Source organism: Podarcis tiliguerta (assembly GCF_965153285.1).
Source record: "Podarcis tiliguerta genome assembly, chromosome: 2".
Lineage (NCBI taxonomy): Eukaryota > Metazoa > Chordata > Lepidosauria > Squamata > Lacertidae > Podarcis > Podarcis tiliguerta.
The window spans coordinates 74,723,000-74,744,106 of record NC_139535.1 but is presented as its reverse complement, the minus strand read 5'-3'; the positions used below and the strand labels follow the sequence as shown (position 1 = coordinate 74,744,106).

General features: G+C 40.8%; 2 protein-coding genes across 7 annotated transcripts in view; both read left to right on the top strand.

The window, feature by feature from the left end:
- The window catches only part of DOCK2 (dedicator of cytokinesis 2), a 245,877-nt gene extending 243,813 nt beyond the window's left edge, over positions 1-2,064 (top strand). For all 6 annotated transcript variants that reach the window (XM_083430680.1, XM_083430685.1, XM_083430683.1 and 3 more), the window contains one exon: positions 893-2,064. In XM_083430680.1, coding sequence (XP_083286806.1) covers positions 893-964 — 72 coding nt within the window. In that variant the 3' untranslated portion in view covers positions 965-2,064. The remainder of the gene's footprint in view (positions 1-892) is intronic.
- A 14,373-nt stretch (positions 2,065-16,437) lies between these two features.
- FOXI1 (forkhead box I1) lies at positions 16,438-20,066 on the top strand. The gene is made up of 2 exons (XM_083427021.1): positions 16,438-17,066; positions 18,099-20,066. Exons 1-2 carry the CDS (start codon positions 16,493-16,495, stop codon positions 18,656-18,658), a joined length of 1,134 nt encoding a protein of 377 aa, XP_083283147.1. The 5' UTR covers positions 16,438-16,492; the 3' UTR covers positions 18,659-20,066.
- Positions 20,067-21,107: the final 1,041 nt, after the last annotated feature.

Below are 21,107 nucleotides of genomic sequence, written 5' to 3'. Positions count from 1 at the left end.
CTATATTTTGACTTCATTAAGAGTTCCTTAGAACAAGGAAGTTTTCCCCTTCAAAGGGACAGCAACCTTAGTAACAACCTTCAGATTTGATTCACTGTTTGTTTTCTGAAATCTCCCTGCACTTTAAAGTCTGGTTTTAAGTATCAGGTTTGCACTTGCAGTAATATAGGACAGAGAATATAGAAAGGATACTCCTAAGAGCTTAGGTATGAGTGTGGAATCTTGCGGGTTTAAACTCCTTTGAGCCAAGCCTGAAAGGGAATCTCTCAATGAAAAGCGAAAAATTGAATGAAGACCTGCCTTGCAGCTGTCATATTGAATATATACATCTGTTGCCTACGTCCAAGGATGTAGGAGCACCATCATCTTGGCTGTGACCACACATCCTGCTCTAGTGTTGTAGCAGAGAAGAGGGTGTTGCAGTGGGACCCAGCAAGCCTTAGTAGCTAGTTCTTTAAGGAATCCCATGCCACCTAAGCCACTTTGGGGTTTTATACAGAAAGGCAAGTTAAATATTTAACATAAAAATAAACATCACTGCTTGGAGTTGGAGTGGATTGGAATTCCTTCATGACATGCATTCATATAGCACTACAGGCTGATTTAAGTGGGAGGAAAGCACTGGACCATTCTGACAGAGAGCCCAGGTGCTAAGAGAAACTGCTGGGTTAGCTGTTGGACAGCGCCTTATTTGGTGTGGTTACAGCCAATGTGGTGCCATCCAGAAGTTGCTCAGTTATGACTCACCATTCTTGACCACTGGCTATGCTAGCTGGGCCTGATGGGACTTGGAACCCACCTGGAGAGTGCCACGTTGGCCACCCCTGGCTTACAGCAAGATCACTAGAGGAAGAAAAACATTGACAGGCAACCTTCTTTTTTATGTATCCAGTACAGGACAAAACAACTTGAAGATGGGAGGCATACCAGTGACCGTCAATCTGATTTCTTCCCAGACCAGTGAATAAATTACCTTGTTTGAAAGAGAAGAGATTTCCTAGCAAGCGTGGAGAGGAAGGCTGGCATAAAAGAATGTTACTAACTCGTATAACTCACTTGCACAATCTATACATCTGCAGTTTTAATCAATGCACAATAGTAATTAAAATATTTGCTTTTCCATTTCTAACTAGATTATAAAGTCAAGGCATTTTTAGTAATCTTTAGGCCAGTTCCCAGACTCAGCATTCTAGGAACATGGTGGCTCACTAGAACAAGCATCCACCTGCCACAGAACACAATGTGACAGATAATATGCACTTAACCTGATTTATGCAGTCCTTTTGCATTTTATTTGCACTTTTTATTAAGTGTATGTGCTGGCTTCTGTATTCTACCGCACTTATAGGATACCTAAAAGACTGATCTTGTAAATCGGGTGTTAGTTAGCTCATTGAACTGGTAATTCCTATTTTAAATTCCCAATGAAGTTTAAAGGTTGACTGAAATTCTGTTTTTATTAAAGTACAGGCCCCACTTAACTTACAGCCTTGGACTGTTGTAATGGAATTGTCTTGCCATATATTACCACTGCACCCCCAAGAATGATAGCTCTTTTGTGTTTTAATTTCACACACACTCCGCAGACATGCAAGAAAAAGTTTCTGCATGAAAGAACCTCTTATACCCTTTCTATAGACTATATACTTCCAGCAATTTAGTAATCAAATGTTATATGTGTTCTCTCATTTTCTCTGAATCATCCTTCATGGAATTTCTCCAAATTCCTCAGTATATTGCATAATTCATCTCGTCTTACTGACAAGAGAACTCTACAATTCCTGTATTGCTACTGTGCCAATATAATTGATTTTCTCACCTTTCCGACATGCTTATGCTATACCTTTTTGCTTGTTTCATTGCTCCGAGACAAAAGCACAGCTACATGGTTTTAGTACTATTGCATAACATACCCATTTATTTTAAAGAAGTCAATAAATGTATTATCTTGACTTGGGATTACTCAGAAATTTCGACATATTCATTTGCCTATGTATCTCCTGGCTACTGTATAAAAACTGCACTGATTTAATAAACTGTGCCCAATTTTGGGGCTTCAAGGTAGTTTTAAATTGCTTGTTATAACAGGAAAATGTAAACTTTGATTTGTGTGTTCTGGAAAATATGAATGTCTAAAAGCCCACTTCCTCCTGGTAATTTATATTGTGCTGCAATTGGAACTGAGATGGGATAGAGTTCAGGATCGACCACTATTCCCTGGAGCATTTGACCAGCACCAGAAGCAGCAGCAGTCAGTGATAAAGGGCTCCTGCTTAGAGCCTACAGCAACTATAATAATGCCATGATTATATAATGGGAAGGAAATTTGGAAGAAACTACAGAGCTTTCTAAAACAACTGAGCCATATGCCTCTGGCAGAATGCTATCAGCTAATTAGGTCATTTCTAGGAAAGTCAGATTTGTTCCCAAGTTTCTGAAATCTTATCAAAAAGATTGATTTCACAAGAGATATTATGGGACATATCCCAAACAGCTGGTACAGTCTACTCATCCCAAGTGGCACTCTTGATGAGCATTTCCCCCCAGAAAAGTTAACTGAGAAAGTTTGTATTTTATTGATGAAATATTAATTCTGTGCATTGATCTTCATATTGTTTTGACTGGCATTGCAAGCAACAAGCCAACCACTAGAAAAGGCAAACCAGTATGCTGCCCATGGATTAATTTTAAGTAGATGGTTGGTGACCTTCCTTTGAGTAAATTCACTGGAGCAAAGGAACTCCAACTTGCCATTTGGACTACAGTGGTACCTCGGGTTAAGAACTGGTTCTGGAGGTCTGTTCTTAACCTGAAGCACCACTTTAGCTAATGGGGCCTCCTGCTGCACGATTTCTGTTCTCATCCTGAAGCAAAGTTCTTAACCTGAGGTAAGATTTCTGGGTTAGCGGAGTCTGTAACCTGAAGCGTATGTAACCCGAGGTACCACTGTACACATTGTCACTCATAATTCCTTGGCTGATCACAGATGACCTGATGATCACAACACCAGGCCCCACAAACACAGCAATCACCCTACCAAAGAATTCAACACATTTGCAATGCTGTCAGGCCTCCACTGGGAGCTGGAGGGTCACAGATTCCCCACCCTGGGCTCTTGTTTCATCCTCATTATGTACTGTCTCGCTGAAATGCTGACTGTGGTATTTCCCTTTCATATTTTGCTATAAAAGACAAGAATCACAAAAATGAAACTCTGCAGCACCAAATTCAGATACTATGGGGTACAAATAACCAGAAACCTTAACAAACTATACCTCCACAACTACAACATCATGTGGTGAGAAAGTAACAAAGACCTGAGGAAATGGAACAACACCAACTTCACCTTCTCAGACAAAATAGCCATGATCACACACACACAAACACAAATACACCAAAAAATTAACCTACATATTCCAAGCCCTGCCAATTTGGATTCCCTCAACCCAACTCTATAAATGACAGACAAAACTACACTTGTTTATTTTCTCACACAAAAAGCCAAGAATAAGCCCCAAATACCTGCACCTCCCCCTCCTCAGGAAGAGGAATCCCCAATATATAACTATACTACATTGTCAGCCAAGTGCACCCCATACCGTACATCCTATACATACTAGAAGATGAAATGAAACAATGAGAATACACAGAGATAGACACAATTGAAAACACCTCGGCCACAGCATACACATTCCTTCAAAACAAAGGAAAATCCCCACAACACTAAACAGGTTCACACAGTCCATGCTCATAGCATGGAACGAAAAAGTAGGAAAACTATCCCCACTAACCCCCCTGGCATTACGCAGCCCAAAACGTCTAAATAAAAACTTGGCAAGCCAAAGGCTTACAACACCTAACAAACATTTACAAAAATAACAAACACATACTGACACAATGCAAGACAAACTAGGGGACACCCAAATACCCTGGCTAACATGCTACCAGCTGCACACCTTCTTAAACAACCCAGCAGTAAAAGCAGCAGCCACTAGGCCTTTGACCATCTTCAAAAACCTTCTCCTGACAGGAGAGGGACATGGCAAGGGGAAGGTATCCGCAATATGCAAAATATTACTCCAGAATCTCACAACCCCCCTCATCTCAATCAAAAAACAATGGGACCATGACATAGGTTATGAAATGTACCCTACCCAATGGGTCTAAACCTCCCTTTAAATTCATCACAGCCAAAAGAAGGGAACTTGAAACTTATCTATAGATGGTACATAACACCACGGAAGCTGGAGATGATACACCCAGGAACCTCACCAAAATGCTGGAGAGGTTGCATCTCTACAGGCACATACCTCCACGTGTAGTGGGATTGCCCCAAGATCCAACCCTTTTGGACATCAGCCCTACCTGAAATATGCAAAATAACTAAACAGGTATTAGAAGCCACCCCAGAACTAGCCATATTGAATATTTTCCAAGACAATAATACATACTCACACTAGGAAGAGCTCATAAGCCACCTACTTTCAGCAGCCAGGAGCATCATATAGACACTGAAGGGACCTGTCAGGAGTGAATATGCACTATTGGTACCAAACTGTATGGGAAACAGCCCTACTAGATGAAAAATCTAACCCACAAACTGAAACTAGCACAGGGACAAATAAAAGAGGACACCTTCACCCTGGTGTGGCTCCCCTTTATTACACACACAGCCTAACAAGAAACCACTGTCAGCATACAAATTGATAGGGCTATCTTGACCCAACAACCCCTCCGCCTCACACATGCAAACAAAACTCACTGCAGTCAACTTAAGGCAACCCTTGGCCTCCAATCCCTCTCACTGCCAATGAAAACTAATAAATGAATAGAAGTAGAACCTACCCACACAACGCTGATACAAAAACCTTACATAGAAACTATGTAAGAGAATGAAAGTTTACTATCCCCTCTCTTCCCCACGCTGTCCCTCTCCACCTCTCTTCTCCCCCAACCTTATACAACCTTATACAACGTTAATGTCTCACATTGAATATAACTGATCTGTAGAAAGTAGGATCTGAAAACAGAGATGATGTATGTACTTTTGTTTTTAAAAAAATCCATTTTTTTAAATAAAAACAATTTTAAAAACAATAATTCCTTGGCTGATCTGCTGGTGACTATTCTGAAATATATGTGTGTGCTGCTATATATGAGCCAGAGGAACTAAGCAAATCAAAATTATTTGTGCAGACATACCCAACTCTTCTAATGCTGGTCTTAAAAACAACAATATAAAAACTCAACTATGAGTTATTAATAATAATAATGATGATGCTTATTTTTATACAGCATCCGTACACTTACTAGGAATCAATGATCCTGGAATATATTAAAGTATTTGTGTCCATTAAGTATCAATACAGAAAAACAGTTCTACAGCCTTAGCTGCTAACATCACATTTCTCATTTGCATGTGAATTATGATCTCATGCTCACCGTTCGTTACAGAAAATAACACAGAGACAGTTTTGACACCAAGGGTGAATCATTCTAACACTATGAAGTGGAGAATGAATAAGTTAATCCTTTTCCATCAATCAAATTTGGTAAGCCCTATTCATTGCTTAATTGTTTAATATACAAGCTTTTCAAGTGTCTGAACAAGCTATAATATAATGTTATAGACTGTCTTGGTTGTCTCTTAGGGCAGACCCAGGTCACTGAGCCTGAGTTTTTACAGCTGCTGCCCGCCATGAACCACCATTAGCAGGATTGGCAGCAACAGCAGCAGATAGGTTCTATGCCACTATACAAATACACTTACAAATACACTTTATCCGAAAGGTTTCCACAATTTTGGCTACTAGTGTAGTTAGTAACTGTGCAGTGTGCCAGCACTCCTTCAACCTGGGAAACTGTGGTTGTTCTATCAGCCAGCCCCCTGTGTTGAGGAAAAGATGAACAAAAGTCTCTCCTCCAGACTTTTCTACTGATCACAGTGCCTTGACCCCTGTGAGACCAGTTTCCTAGCTAGGTTTGGCCCAACAGTCAGTCTGGATGATTTTTTTCTTTCAAAAACCCATCCTAAATTATGTATCCATGACATTTAATAGACGTTTTATCACCAAACAGCAATGGCTTAATGCACGGAAAATGCTCAATTACAGAGACCATCCTGAGAAAACCTTTGAAGTTTTGTCAAATGTTTGGACTTCGTTCAGTGAATGTATTGCTTTTTAAAATCTTGGGCTCACACTTCCTATGGGTGAAAATGACAGAGTAAAGTAGCACTGCCAGTGCAAACTCACAAGAAATAGCTAGCAAAAGTTTCAGTTAGATGCAGCTAAATGCCACTGAAATCAGTAGAACACAGTGCTGAATTAAATTACTTTTTGTAGGACTGTTGTGTTACAAATGATAAAATGTAATTGTTTTCCAGTTGAAACATTTTTATGCCTACTTAATTAGAGTGTAAACTTTGCCCGTGACCACAATATATGAAAATTAAAAATGAGATATGAAACTTAACACCAAGCCAGCAATTATTGACCAATTTGTTAGAATCACTAAAGTTGGGAAGTAAAAGACTCCTGGTGGTAGGCAAATTCAGGACTCCAAAAAATGAAATTGATATATCAATAAACTCTGCTTTATCGCCAGATCCCTCATAAAACTTTATCTTTGTATAAGCTTAAGGCATCAAACTGCCCTTCCATCCTAATCAAAACTTGATAAATTCCATTTCTGTGACCCAGCTGACAACTTCCTAAAGAATTGTAACATGGGTTGTACCAGAGGCAAAGAGCTGGGGAATATACAGGCCCATAGAGTAGACTCAGGAGGTGGTTCACACCTTCCGCCAAACACAGGTACAAGCAGCCTCTGCAAAAACAATACAAGTGCTTGTGCAAGTGTTATGTGCACTTCTTCGTACAGCTCAAGTATTGTCTACACAGTTACAAACTACACACTCATTCAATGCTACATGTGAATAACTGCATGTACACTGGTCAGCTACTTGTGCACACAGGAACAAAAATGTACACTTGTCGGATGTAGCATCATCCTGACTTGTGGAGAGCAGTAAGAGTGGGGAGGGGAGATGAGCATGTGTACTCGTCCCTGCCCATTATCCCTGCATGCTAAGTTAACCTGTTTTCCAAGGTGTCTTTTGAAGATCAAGAAACCGTAGGTTTTTGTTTTGAAGGAGCAGAATACAAGTTGATACACCAAACAAGCAATAGTGTATCAGCAGAGGGCGAGGAACTTGCTTATAAACATCCTACAGCATTCTTCTCCAGGGAATGGAGAAGACAGAAACAGGGATGCCTTTGAGGCCTGGGGGAACAGAGATGGAGGAGAAACCTCCGTCAACAGCCTGTTGAATATTACCCAAAGTCTCTCCATGATGCAGCTGAATTGCAACCTTTCTTCAACTTACTGGCCTGCTAGCCTTCCTAGCCTGTAGGCTAGGATGTTACAAGAAAGGCCTCACTTTCTAAAGTCAATTCTAAGGTGACCCAAAAGGTATGGCTTTGCCCTCCACAAGACTGATAGGAAAATATGTCCACTGCATGCACTGTATCACCTAGGCTGCATTTACATTACAGTTTGTTCCATTTCCCTATCTGTTAATTTCCACAGTATATTTGAGCTTTCACACAACGTAAAAGCCACTTTCCCATATTATTTGCAAAGAGATTTTTTTCTGGATTTTTCTATCCTTTTCCATTCCATGAAATGGAAAAGAGCACTATATTTGCACAAAAATCCACTATAGTTCCAGAAGTGGCTTTTACAGTGGATAAGTTATAGTATAATATGGAACTTACAGGGGAAAGCTGTGAAAACAATAAACTGTCAGCTGATTGCACCTAAGGCTGCATTTATTGTGTTAGTTTTACTTACACTAGTGCTTCTCTCTTGATTTCCAGAAGTGATTTTTACATTATTTGAAAGATCACATAAAATGTGAATACCAACAAGTAAGAAAATGTTGGCAAGGTGGAATAAAGTGCTGTCTAAATGCAGCTGTAATGTAGATCTGTTAGCCCAGGCAAAGTAATAGATTTTCCTTACCCTTTCAGAGAATGGCCTGCATGATTGGGGAGCTATATTTACTATGTTGAAGAATAGTGAACCCATGGAGTGGTGGTTTTAAACAATCAAATTAAAGGCAGAGGCTTGGATTCAGAATTCCCATGAGTGGAGTTCTGCTGGAAGAAGAAGAAGGGTGAAGCAAGTTTTGCCAATTCCTCTTCCCCACTGCAGTTCCTTCAAAACCTGTTCTGGAGGATTGGTGACACTTTGGAATGATGTTGGAGATGAAGGAGAAATAGACAAATATTGTGAGTGTCCTCCAGTTATTGAGCCCTTCCTTGCACAGAAAGGATACTCTGGGTCCAACCCACGTGACACACACATACACAACCAACTTTTACAGAAATGACAAGCCCATAACAATACAGGAAACACAAGATAAACTAGGGGACACTCCAATGGTGGCTAACCCACCACCAACTACAAGCCTTACTAAACAACCCAGCAACAAAAACAGCAGCTAGCAGGCCACTGACTAGCTTTGAGAAACTCCCCCCAACAACAGAAGGACACAGTAAAGGGGTGGTCTCTACAATATATAAAATACTACTCCAAGACACTACAGACCCCTTTACCACAATTAAAAACCAATGGGAGCAGGAATTAAACCATACCAAATGGTCTAGACTATGGTCTAAATCACCATTCAAATGATCTCAGCCCAAAGACGAGAAGCTACCCTAAAACATATATACAGATGGTACCTAACACCACAGATGCTAGCACAGATATACCCAGGAACTTCATCTAAATGTTGGAGAGGCTGCACCACAATAGGCACAAACCTCCACATGTGGTGGCAATCCTTCTGGATATCAGTGCTGCAGGAGATTTCCAAAATAACAAAACAGGTAATAGAAGCAACTCCAGAACACGCCCTATTAAATATCTTCCAGGACAATACCACACACGCACACTACAAGAAATTCATAAGTCAGTTACTCTCATGCGGCTAGAAATATCATAACTAGACACTGGAAGGACCTATCAGGACCACTGGTACCAAAATATATGGGAAACCACAACACTAGAAAAGCTAACCAACAAACTCAAACTAGCACGGGGAAAAGCTACGGAGGATGCCTTCACCCCAGTGTGGTTCCCCTTTATTACGTACTCAGCACAACAGGACAATGATCTATCCGCCCCAACAGCATACAAATCAATATGCCTAACCTGACCCAACAACTTAGCCTGCTTCCCTCACACAAATAAGCCACACCACTATCAACTAAACACAACCAACCAAGCTCGGGAACCCCTAACCTCTCGCAATATCAATAAAAATAAATAAATACACAAAGGACATGCCTGTGTGATGTCTCTCACCAAACATAATTGAACTGTGAAAAAGACTATGAATTGAAAGTGGAGACAATAGATGTACCGTTCCCTGTTTAGTTTTTTGCTTTGTAACACAAAAAAACCCCCAATTTTTTTAAAGGAGGGAACTTTTGTGTTTCCAAATATTCTGAGAGATTAAAATTCACAAGCGTTCCTCTTATATGAAGCCCCAGTAAATGAGCTGCTACTGAATCACAGAATCATAGAACTTGTGGAGTTGGAAGGGCTCCCAAAGGTCATCTAAACCCCCTGCAATGTAGGAATCTCAAGAAGCAGTTTACCAACAAATTTGTTTTTTGTTGTTTTGAAATGGTCTTTGTTCCAAGGAAGTCTGAGTTACTAGGCTATTCCTTAGGGGTTGCCAAGGCCTATTTTATGAATTGTGAGCAGCCCATTTCCATCCAAGCTGATCGTAATAAGAACCCTGTAACATGTTCACTTGTTCCCCTTTCCCGTCCATGTCAGATTTTCCTTTCCTAAAGTTGTAAGCCTAAGGGCAGGGACTGTTTTTAAAATATTTTTTAAAAAGCCACTCTGAGAGTTGTTCTGGCTAAAGAGCTTTGAAAAAAGAACAAATGAAATATAATAAAATAAATAAAATAAAAAATAATTTAAAAAATCCTTCCAGTAGTACCTTAGAGACCAACTAAGTTAGTTACTGGTATGAGCTTTGGTAGAGGATACTTTTCCGACATTATGTTTCCGTACAGCCTTAGACACGGGTATGTATGTTCTTTTCTCCAAAATGCAATTTCAGGTTCAGCCTCAAAAGCTGTTACAATTTTCATACATTATGTAGCAACCTTACATATATTTCATTTTTTACTTGCAAGGGAATTGTCTGGATGAATAGTACATGTATCTACTTGCTAATGGACTCATCATCAACAGCAATGCTTTAGGAGCAATTCTGCAGACTTTTCACAAGTGATCCTGAAATTACTTCTCACATTCCCCATATCTGTAATTTAAAAATAAAACCTGCATTGGCTGGAATGCACATAATGGCTTTTAACTCCATTTGCACTGAACGTTAGTACTGAGATGCGCTTTGTTTCAGCATCACTTAAAAAAGCGTTTGAAGTTGTATATAGTGCTGATTTAGAAACAGATATTGGTGTACTTGTGCAAATGTGTGGAAACATGGTGGGAGCCTTCCCACACTCTAAAACATATAATAGGAGAAGCAGCCGGTTGGCTTGTGTACTTACCTGCACAAGGTTTTGCAGCTCTGAATAGACCAACCATATTTTTTCCAGTGTGCTTCTAACAGCTTTCACAAGAGGGAGCTATTCACCTACAGTAGTCAAAACATACTGAGTCAGTTGAATAAATAAATACTTGAAAACTATGGCAAAACATAAAACCAGTACCTTGTTTTTCAATCATTGTTTTAAATCATTTTATAACGTCATTAGAAGTAAATATTTGAGTAAAAGCAACAAAGAGCTTTATAGCACATTAAACACTAACAAATTTATTAAAGCTTAAGCTTTTTGGGGGTTACAGTCCACTTCATCAGATGCATAAAGTAGCCTGAAATGCAGGAACATATATACGTTGCTGGTGTGTGGGTAAGCAGAAGGAAAAACAATGTAGAAAAGTATGGGTGGTAATCATTATTATCAATCACTCTTCAGCCGCAATCTTAACCATGTTTACTCAGAAGTAGAACTCTCTCTGAATGCTCTCAGGTAAATTGGGCTAGGATTGCAGCCTATGTGTGTTAATTGGTTTATCAATGCCAGGATGTCTGTGTTATCAACATTATTTTGTTTTTGTCGGGTGGCGCTGTGGTCTAAACCACCAAGCCTCTTGGGCTTGCCAATCATAAGGTTGGTAATTCGAATCCGTGCAGCAGGGTGAGCTCCTGTTGCTTTGTTCCAGGCCCTGCCAACCTTGCAGTTCAACAAAAGCATACCATCACAAGAAGATAAATAGGCACTGCTGCGCTCTGGCACTCATCATGATGTTCCGTGCACCAGAAGCAGTTTAGTCATGCTGGCCACATGAACCGGAAAAGCTGTCTGTAGACAAACACCAGCTCCCTCGACCTGACAGCAGAGATGAGCACCACATCCCATAGTTGAATTTGACTGGACTTAACTGTCCAGGGGTCCTTTACCTTTTACCTTTGTGAATTACCAGTTACCTACATAACTGTCACTTTCTCTGTACTTTCTGCATTTTATTTCCCTGTCATTTCTGTTTACAGTACCTCTACTGACCATATACCTGCAACAAAGGTTGTACTGTATGAATCTGACTAAGTAGACTGTAGTCTACAAAAGCTTAGGGCACAATAAATTTGTGAAGTGTTTAACATGTCAAAATATGCTTTCTTGCAAGACAATTTAAGATGGTTACTTCTCTGGAGAATATTTTAGTGTTTCTTAAATGCAAACAGCAAAGATTTAATTAAATGTCAAGCTGCAAAAGAGATGAGGGCTGCTACCCTACACCCACTTACCTATGTGTAAGCCCAACTGAACTCAGAGGGACCTAATTCTGAGTAGGCAGTTACAGCCTTATGCTGAAGGAGAGCTTAGCAAATTTGACTTGGGTGTAATATTTCTACACAGCTCTTAAGAAGCAGGAAAGTTGAAGCATAGGGCATTCCTGAACATCTATTCAGAAGAAGGTCCCACTGAATCAGCAGTTGGAAGGGGCCCAGCTGTCTGCACAACTCAAAAGTTCAATGGGGATTCATTCCAGGCTTAGAAGCTTTGTGAGGAGCCTCCACACTGAGGGGGCAAATGCAGCCTCTCTATTCAGCCCTTAGGACTCTCTCCAGCTGACACTCTTTCTCCTCAGGGCACGCCCTTCACTGGCCCTGTTCTGCAACCACTTCAGGTGCTTTTGCCTGGCTGGAATGTGTCTTTGAACTGTGATAATGCCTCTTGCTTGCTTGAATGGAGGGGTGTGTGTGTGTGTGTGTGTGTGTGTGTTTGTGTGTGTGTGTGTAGAAATCTTTGAATTGTTACATTGCTGGAATGCAGCCTGCTGTACAAAGGAAAGAATCACACCTGTTGCTCTACCCATTTTTTGCCTCTGGCTTTGCCCACCTTTAGCATGTGGGCCCCACAAAGCTTGCTTGTGACAGAATGCGGCCCTCAGGCTGAAAAGGGTCCCCCACCCCTGGAGTATAGGTTTGCAGCCTTGGATACGTCCGGAGACAGCATTTGGCCTAGAACTATGTCTACAATTGCCAGCATGCAATCAGACAAATAAATGGATTGCTATTACTGGTGACTGAAAACGTTAAACCAGGAAAAAGAGAGAGAGATAGAGAATTAAAGTGATAGCAAAATTAACTGATGGTATTTGTTGTTGCTGCTGCTGCTGAGTTTAAGGTACTGTCTATGGAAGGAAGACAGTGATTTCCATCCAGGCGTTCCATTCATTTGTTAAAGCAAAGCAAAGGCTTTGTAAAGAAATGGTATTCTATCAAGATGCATTATCAATATGCTGAAGCCAAACCAATACATCCACTTCTCATAAAGTCCAATGAAATTTGCAAGTTACAACACACAATGAAATGCTTGTGTAGGCAGGCTTCTGCTTGCTCTGCAAGGCTTTCTTTTCTCCTTGTCTGGCTGAAACAGCATGAACAGCTCACATACTGAGCTGCCCATGATGAGCTCAACTTCTTTACTATTTGCTTAATACAAATCTGCTATGCAGACTTCCCTCTAATTTTGGAGAGTAGAGGAGGCCTAGCATCTTTCTGCAACATCACAATCCTATATACGCCTCCTTGAATATAAGCCCCATTAACTTCAATGGGACTTTCTCCCAGATAAATGCATCTAGGACTCCTTGGTGCAGCACACGCCGCTTGCCTTTGTACATTGTAGCCTTAAATTATTGAACAAATTGCCAACAGCACAGACCACTTGGACTCTGCTTTGATATCTAAAACTTTAGAATAGTAGGTTTAATAATACCTTGGAGGTGAGTTCAATTCTTTTCTTCCTTTGCCTCAGCTGTGGATTCTTTACAAAGCCTGCATATGGAAAACACCCATGTCAGTATATTTTAGGTATAAATAAGGACATGCTGCCCCAGGGAGCAACCCATTTAGAAGCTAATCATCAAAGCCTACTTGTGGCTGAACTTTCACTTACATGAAAAAGAGACTTTAAAAGGCTTTCACCTGTCTGTATTTCAAGTGCACTTTTAATGAACTAGCAACCTTCTCTGGGTATTTTCTAGCTGCATTTTCAAATCAGCTAAGTCCCTTCCTTCCAACCATAGTGGCTTCTCTTGTTATAGACAGAAAAGATTAGTAACTTGTGAATCTGATTCTCCTGAACAGTTTTTATGCAAACACTGAGCCCAGAAAGGATTGCATTCATATTATTCCCGATGGTAAATGCAAATAAAGCAAATGGCCAGATTAACTGGAGGTTTGCTCAGCACCTTTTGAAAGGTGCTAGAATCCTAAGCAACTAGCTGATCTGCCCAATCAGAAGATTCACACAGTACTGGACTGGACCACTTTTGAACAGAGGTGAGGAGCTGCATGGCTGAATGTTCCGCCTGTATCAATGTACATGAAGAAATAGCTCTTCCTTTTCATGCAGCATTCTCCCTCATGCTGGCTTTGACCATAGGGAAGATTTCAATCATGCACTCGCCACATGCATTCCAAACATATGCAGTGCCAAGAGAGCTGTGCTAAGTGATTCCTCTGGACCTGTATATTGCTCTGGAAGAGAGTTGCAGAGCAAGGACTTTTCAGGATGATAGCTGGGAAGAGCATTGTTCATATTTATGTGGCATTTCCAAAATGACTATTAGAAAAATACCCACTGGCCAGTTTATTAATATCTGCGCTCAAGGTTGCCACCTCCCTTCCTAACAGAGGTTCCTGCACCTTTAACAGCTGAATAGCGTTGAGAAGCTCAGCAGGTATAGCCACATACATAATCAGGAAGCACCTACTGAATTCAGAATAATGTTCATTGATACAAACTATGTTTTCCAGCCCAGCAGGTATGCTTTTCTGTGAAACGACTGTTTTCTTTGTGGGGGAACCTGTGCTGTTTTGTGCTCTGATATGGCATGTAACATTTAAGATACTTGAATTATTTCCTGGATTAAATTAAGAGATGGCTTTAAAATATGTGTATGGGTAATGAAAGAATTAAGTCTAGCTGAAAGAGTTTTGTTCTTATCTGGTTGCTTCTATCATGGGCATTTCACACCTCTGGTTTGTCTTGTATTGTTGAATTTCTAGGACAATTTATATATTTTCTGCATTGGGATGGAAACTTTGCCCACCTTCTCAAAGCTTGGCAACCCTCAAGTGGGAAGGAACTGCATCACAGCCCCACCCATGTAGTTCCTGCATACAAACTTTTCTAGGAAAACATGGAAGAAGCTGCAGGTGACCTTTGGCGTTGCTGATGACTTGGCAATATGTTTTAAAAAATCAAGGTTTATTGAAGTATTTAAAGCCAATGTTCCAATGACTGTAAATTCCCCAGGATTCAGATGAGGAAAGAAGAGACTTGGTTATACTAAATAAATGATTTGCATTGTGGTAAATTATTTGCAATATAATGATGCAGTTTTAACATTGAGGCAACAATTTCTACTACAATCACAAAAAAGAGGCATGAAATTTTACAGGCAGAAATAAGTATGTGTGTGTGGTGCGCGCGCGCGCACACACACACACAGCAATGTTCTGGTTGGTTTTTAATATAACAAAGAACAATGTACAATTTCTTTCCATAATTAGTCAAGTTACACTCCAAACTCCCTGCTACCCCATTTGTTTACCTCTAGCTTCTATAATTCCTTACAAACATATTTAATTTAATTTTAAAGTGAAAGGGTTGTTACTTCTGTTTGGGAGTGAGGTAGTTCTTGTATGTCAAGCAGAAATTCAACTGGTAGTGCTTTCCCCAGCATGTAAAGAACAGGGGGTAGGCAGACTTCAGGCTTTCAGAGTCCACTTTGTTTTCTACTATAACCTTCAGATCTGCCAGGAGTGAGGTACAAAAGACGTATTCTTAGGAGTCAAGAATTCCAAGCCCAATAGTTTGTCTTGATTACCAGAAATGAACAGAGTCCACAGTCCTTCAACACACAAAGTCCAGTACTGGCTATCCAAAAATTTATTAAATGAAGTAGTGTGATACACAGCTTATCTACTGTAAATTACCCAGAAATCTATCCTCAAATCCCTTATGCCTAACCCAGGAGTAGACGAAATAAAAGGGAAAACTTCACCCCTTGAATTTCTGTTTAACAGAGTTTTTAAAGGTACAAGAATCCTGTCTGAGAGATAAAACTGCAGCAAGCCTATTATTAGGTTCCCAAGATATTTAGCAATGGATTTTTTAAAATCCTTTATTTCCTTCTGCCTAAAGACAGCTCATTAGCAGCATGCTGGTAAAATATTTTCTGTCTCTAACCCCTGGCTTACCTTGGAGTAAACCCCACTGAAGCCAGTGGGAATCGCTTCTGAGTTGAGCAACACAGGATTGTGCTGTTAGCAAGATACATTTTCCTTAAGAAATGTGAAAGGCTTACAGTGTGATTCTAAGAGCATTTGCTTACGTAGTTCATAGTGTGTGTGCAGGACAGAAGCCCTCATAATTTAAAATATGGATATTCCTAAACAGGGAAATCATAAATATTCCTAAACTGCAGATCTCTTTGGTGGTTTAAGAGTATTAACAACAGAATATACACATTTGCTTTCTCTGCATTCACTATTGTGTTCTACTTGCATTTGAAGAAGACTATCTCTCTCATTGCATCAACTTACGTGCAAGTGATTTTCAGGTTTCTTCATGTCAATCATACTAGTGGAAAATTCCTCCATTCATTTAAAAAGATAAACAGTTGTAACTTTCAAATTTGGTTAATGCGACATCTATTACTGGCTTGGGCTGTCAGCATTCCAAAAAAGGGATATCACCCTGATCTCCAGCCTATCAGGATGAACTAGGCTGAGCCTTGGAAGGGAAACCTAAACATTACAGGTGTATAAGTACCAGAGCTAGCCAGCACAGATGATGCACCTGTCTCAGGGAAAGGAGTAACACAGGTGTGTTGAAACTTGGTCAACTGCCAGAGCTAGATTATGAGCTCATTTGATCCACAGATACACTCACCACACCGCTGCAGCCCGCAATTTCCTAACATTGGGCAGGAACCTCCTGAAATGAGCATCTACTATGAAAATTTCTTTCATCCACAGAATATTCCTAGTCCACAGAGGCCTACAAACTTTGAAACAGGGGACTACAATGCTACACCCAACCCTTACTTGTGGTTAAATGGACCTTCCATTAACAGTCCACCTTACCTACCGGGAACCAATGGCAGCCCATACATCCCACCAGCCTATGGGATGCAAAGGCAGCTCTTGCCTAACATGCACGGCTTGGCAGGGAATGAAATGGGCTGGCTCCCAATGCCTTCTCAAGAAGAGCTGATGAAGCTGGTCAGACCACCTTATTCCTATTCTGCGCTCATTGCAATGGCCATCCACGGAGCCCCGGACAAGAGACTGACCCTCAGCCAAATCTACCAGTATGTCGCTGACAACTTCCCATTCTACAACAAAAGCAAAGCTGGTTGGCAGAATTCCATACGGCACAACTTGTCTCTCAATGACTGCTTCAAGAAGGTGCCCCGGGATGAAGATGACCCAGGTAAGAATACTTTTTAATAATAATTGCACCCCTCAGGCTCCCTTAAGAGGACAATCGCCCATAAGTTCCCCAGGGTATCTAGTTGGCTAAATGTGATTCTGATCCAGTTTCCAGCAAAGTAAAGGCAGAGTCCTATGAAACCTTGAATGGTAGCTATGCTATTTGTCCTCTCCTTCCTAAATTACTCCCTAATACCTGTTTGTTTGGTTACCACCAGGGAAATAAAGTTATTGGGGTGCCAGGGTGTGGGAGAAAAATTGTTTGCTTTTTGAATCTGGTGATGTGTCTAAAATATTTTTTTGTAAGATTCTACAATCCCTATTTTCTCTAGGCTCCCTCCCTTCCAAATTGCCATTCATAGCAGCAATTGAATACCCTTAGTAAATTTGTCAACTTCTTCATTAACCCTTGATCCTATGACTTTAATAGTAGGTTGATTCAATGACATTGTCAATTGATAATCTTTTCCATGCTGTGAAATTCTTTCCTTGTTGATTAAAGATCACACAAGCAACCAGGGCTGTTTTTTTGGGCGGGGGTGTCTGGTCCATAGGTGGCCTAGAATTCATTAGTTCCTTTGTCTTGATTATAAAAACACTTGAGCTGTTTTTTTAAGGAACTCACTTTCAGGGCTGATTTCTTGTTGGGTGTTACTGGGGGACACAATCGCTCTGCCTGCTTGCTGTCTTGCCTGAGGGCAAATAGTGCCTTGTCTCAGTAAAATCTGCTGATGTTAATGAAGGGTTTGTAAAGTGTTTTTTGGTGGTGGGGGCGGGGAGTGGAGTGGGCTATTAGGACTGAAATACCAAGTTGCATTGAAGTAAAAGTTCAGCTTCAGTTTACCTAAAGCCTGGACAGGGGCTGGCTATAAGGATCTGAACAGATTTGAATACAAGCAGAGAGTCTCTGTCTTTCTTAAAGGGTGTTTCCCAATGTGTTGCTTTTTCTGAATCCAAGCCAGAATAAGCCCTGAGAACCATCTCTTTGTTGGCTGTGATTTATATTTACATTCTGCTGCTCTTGTTCTAACAGGGAAGGGCAATTACTGGACTCTGGATCCGAACTGTGAGAAGATGTTTGACAATGGAAACTTTCGGCGAAAGAGGAAGAAGAAGTCTGACTGCAGCGCCAGCACAGCGTCTCTTGCTTCTGACAAATCGGAGGACAGTGCCTTAACTGGCAGCCCCAAGGCGGCAGCAGAGCACCAAGACCTGCTGGAGAACTCCTCTTCTGGAGCAGACAGCTCCCCTGAAAAGAGATCTCCACCACCATCTTCCACCACTCCCTGCCTCAACAACTTCCTGTCCAGCATGACAGCTTATGTGAATGGGTCCAATTCAGTCAGCCGCTCAGTGGCCCTAGGACTTGGCACCGATGCTGGTGACAAAATGGGACAGAACGTGGTAGGCTTCAACTCATACACCCCTCTTGCCAACATCTCTAGCCATGGCAGTGGAGAGCCATGGTCCAATTCCATGTCCTCTGGTCATCTTGGCTATGGCAGCTCAGTTCTCAACCAGTTCAACAGCAGCTTTTACAACAGCCTCGCTGCAAATAATACTCTATATTCCAGAGAGGGAACTGAGGTGTAAACAGAGGGAGGTCTTGTGAAAAGAGGGGAAAGTGTAAGGATACAGGGAGAGAAAATATTGTCGGGAAAGGTGCTTCACGTTAGCCCCCTCACTTCTTTCAATTTATGTTAAGATACACCAGAAAGGCATCTCTGTCATGGCCAATGTTTTCAGGTAGTGGTATTCATAGGCCACAGAGGCTTCAAGCTGCACTGTACAGCCATTACTAACAGCAGACTTCCGCTTGTCTTAGGATCTGTACAGGACAGCAGATCATTTTTAACTCCATAGTAATCACTGCTTCAATACTTTCTGCCATTAAAACAGAATGGAATCATCACTTTACACCTAAGACTGCCTTGGAAAAGTGACTCTTCTATTGTTTGCTCACCATACAAAGGGGGGCGGGAATGACTAAAGCTTCATGAAATGGTGTTGATTCTGCTTTCTTGCTTAACTGAAAACAAGGCATGATTTGGTCATTGGCAAGTACTTTTAAATCTCATTGATTTTCAATTGGAGAGTTGATGCTTCTCCTCAGCTGAAACCAATGGGATTTAAAAGAACTTAACATTGACCGGATCATGTCCATGAGATCTGCTACTTTCTTCAGAATATGCACATGCATTCTGATGGTTCTGTGAAACATGATATAACAACACTTAACGGGGGAAAGTGTAACAAAGGGTAGGAAGTACTAGAAACTTCTGTTCCTTCTTAATAAAATCTATATTTAAAAGCCTGGCCTTTAATCTTTTATGTTTACAGATGTGAGGGTAAAAAGATTTCGGAACAGGAATTGATAGTTTGGGTCTGTTTCAAAACCCATTACTACTACTGGTATTTAAAAATAAATAAATCTAAAACTCAGTTTGCAGTCATGCTAGTCCAGGTAGCCAACCTGACATAGAAGTTGTCACTGATAATTTTGTTAGCATGGTTTTTGGGTGGAAAGGTAAAATTTCTATGTACTCGCCAAGTTTCAACACTGCTATTTTATGAGAACCTAAGAATCTTTCATGTTGGTTGCTAGTGCATTTTCCAAGGGGGGGAAAGAAGCCTTTTTATTTTACAGTTTTTAAACAATCTCTGTCCACGGTATTAACACAAATGGGGCATTCCTTTATTTCTTTTTTTTTAACCTGAAGGCTAATTTATGTACACCTTTCTTATATAATACTGTAAAGCATAAACTTGGGGCAGTTTTGCAGTGCAATCCTATACATGTCTACTCAGACGTAAGTCACATTAAGTTCAATGGGCTTTACTCTGAGATAAGTGGGTAAAGGATTGCAGCCCTAACAAATGCTCTCTGGCAAGGTTGCCAAGGGGACCTTTTTGTATTATGACGACAAAGAAAACACTGTCGCTTGATATTTTTATTCTGCATATTTTGGTTACATTTTCATTAAGGGCACATGCAGGGAAGTATTTTTTAATAAAATATTTGTTTGTAAAAACTGTGTGCGTATTGTACTTGAAGTTGACAGTAAGTGCCAAAACAAATAAGATGAAAATGGATTATTGTGATGTTCTTCTGACAACAGCTCAAGATCTGGAGATTTAACTTGTACTTAACTTGCAGGCTGGTGGGGAACTAGCACAACAAATTCTCATTCAAAGGGGCAATCAGGGCAACATTTGCTTGCCGGCTCTTTAATATCAGTGAGCTACATGCCCTGATCACAAAATAGCACCTACAAAGCAGGACACAAATGTCAAATGGATCAGCTATAGTTATCACATACCACTTCCCAAACTTAAAGGCCAGTATTAAGTTGCATACAAAAGAGTGACACAAATTGCCTAACTAGTGAAAGAGGGAAATACGTAATAATGATCCAGCTAAATTAAATTAGTCCCGATTACAATGGAACAGAGCCAACCAAATGGCCTTCCACTGGAGTAAGATTTGGCTGCACCATGCTCAAAATCTGTCTCTGGGCGAAGGATGTTGTCATGTCTGTTTATGAGTAAATATGTGTTTTATGCAATATAGTAGTAGTAGTAGTAATAACAATAATAATAATTTATTATTTATACCCCGCCCATCTGGCTGGGTTTCCTCAGCCACTCTGGGCGGCTTCCAACAAAATATTAAAATACAGTAGTCCATCAAACATTAAAAGCTTCCCTAAACAGGGCTGCCTTCAGATGTCTTCTCCCAGACATCTGGGAGCATTTTGCACAAGCGGAACTTCCACTTTGTGCACAAGGAGAAGCCATTCTGCTTGCTGACTTATTTAGCTGATTACTGCCTGTCTGGTGGAATACTGACTTGACTTGCTGCAGATATAAAGACTCCCTCCCAGCCACAGAAAGCTTTTTGATCCAGCAGAGGGATCCCACTGGAGGAGAAAGGAGAGGCTGACAAGACTGTTGGCAATCTCCTTCCCCTGCAGCCCCCAGCACAAGCTCCCACCCCTGGTCCAGAAGGTTCCCCAGCCCTCTGGAACAATGGCAGAGGCTA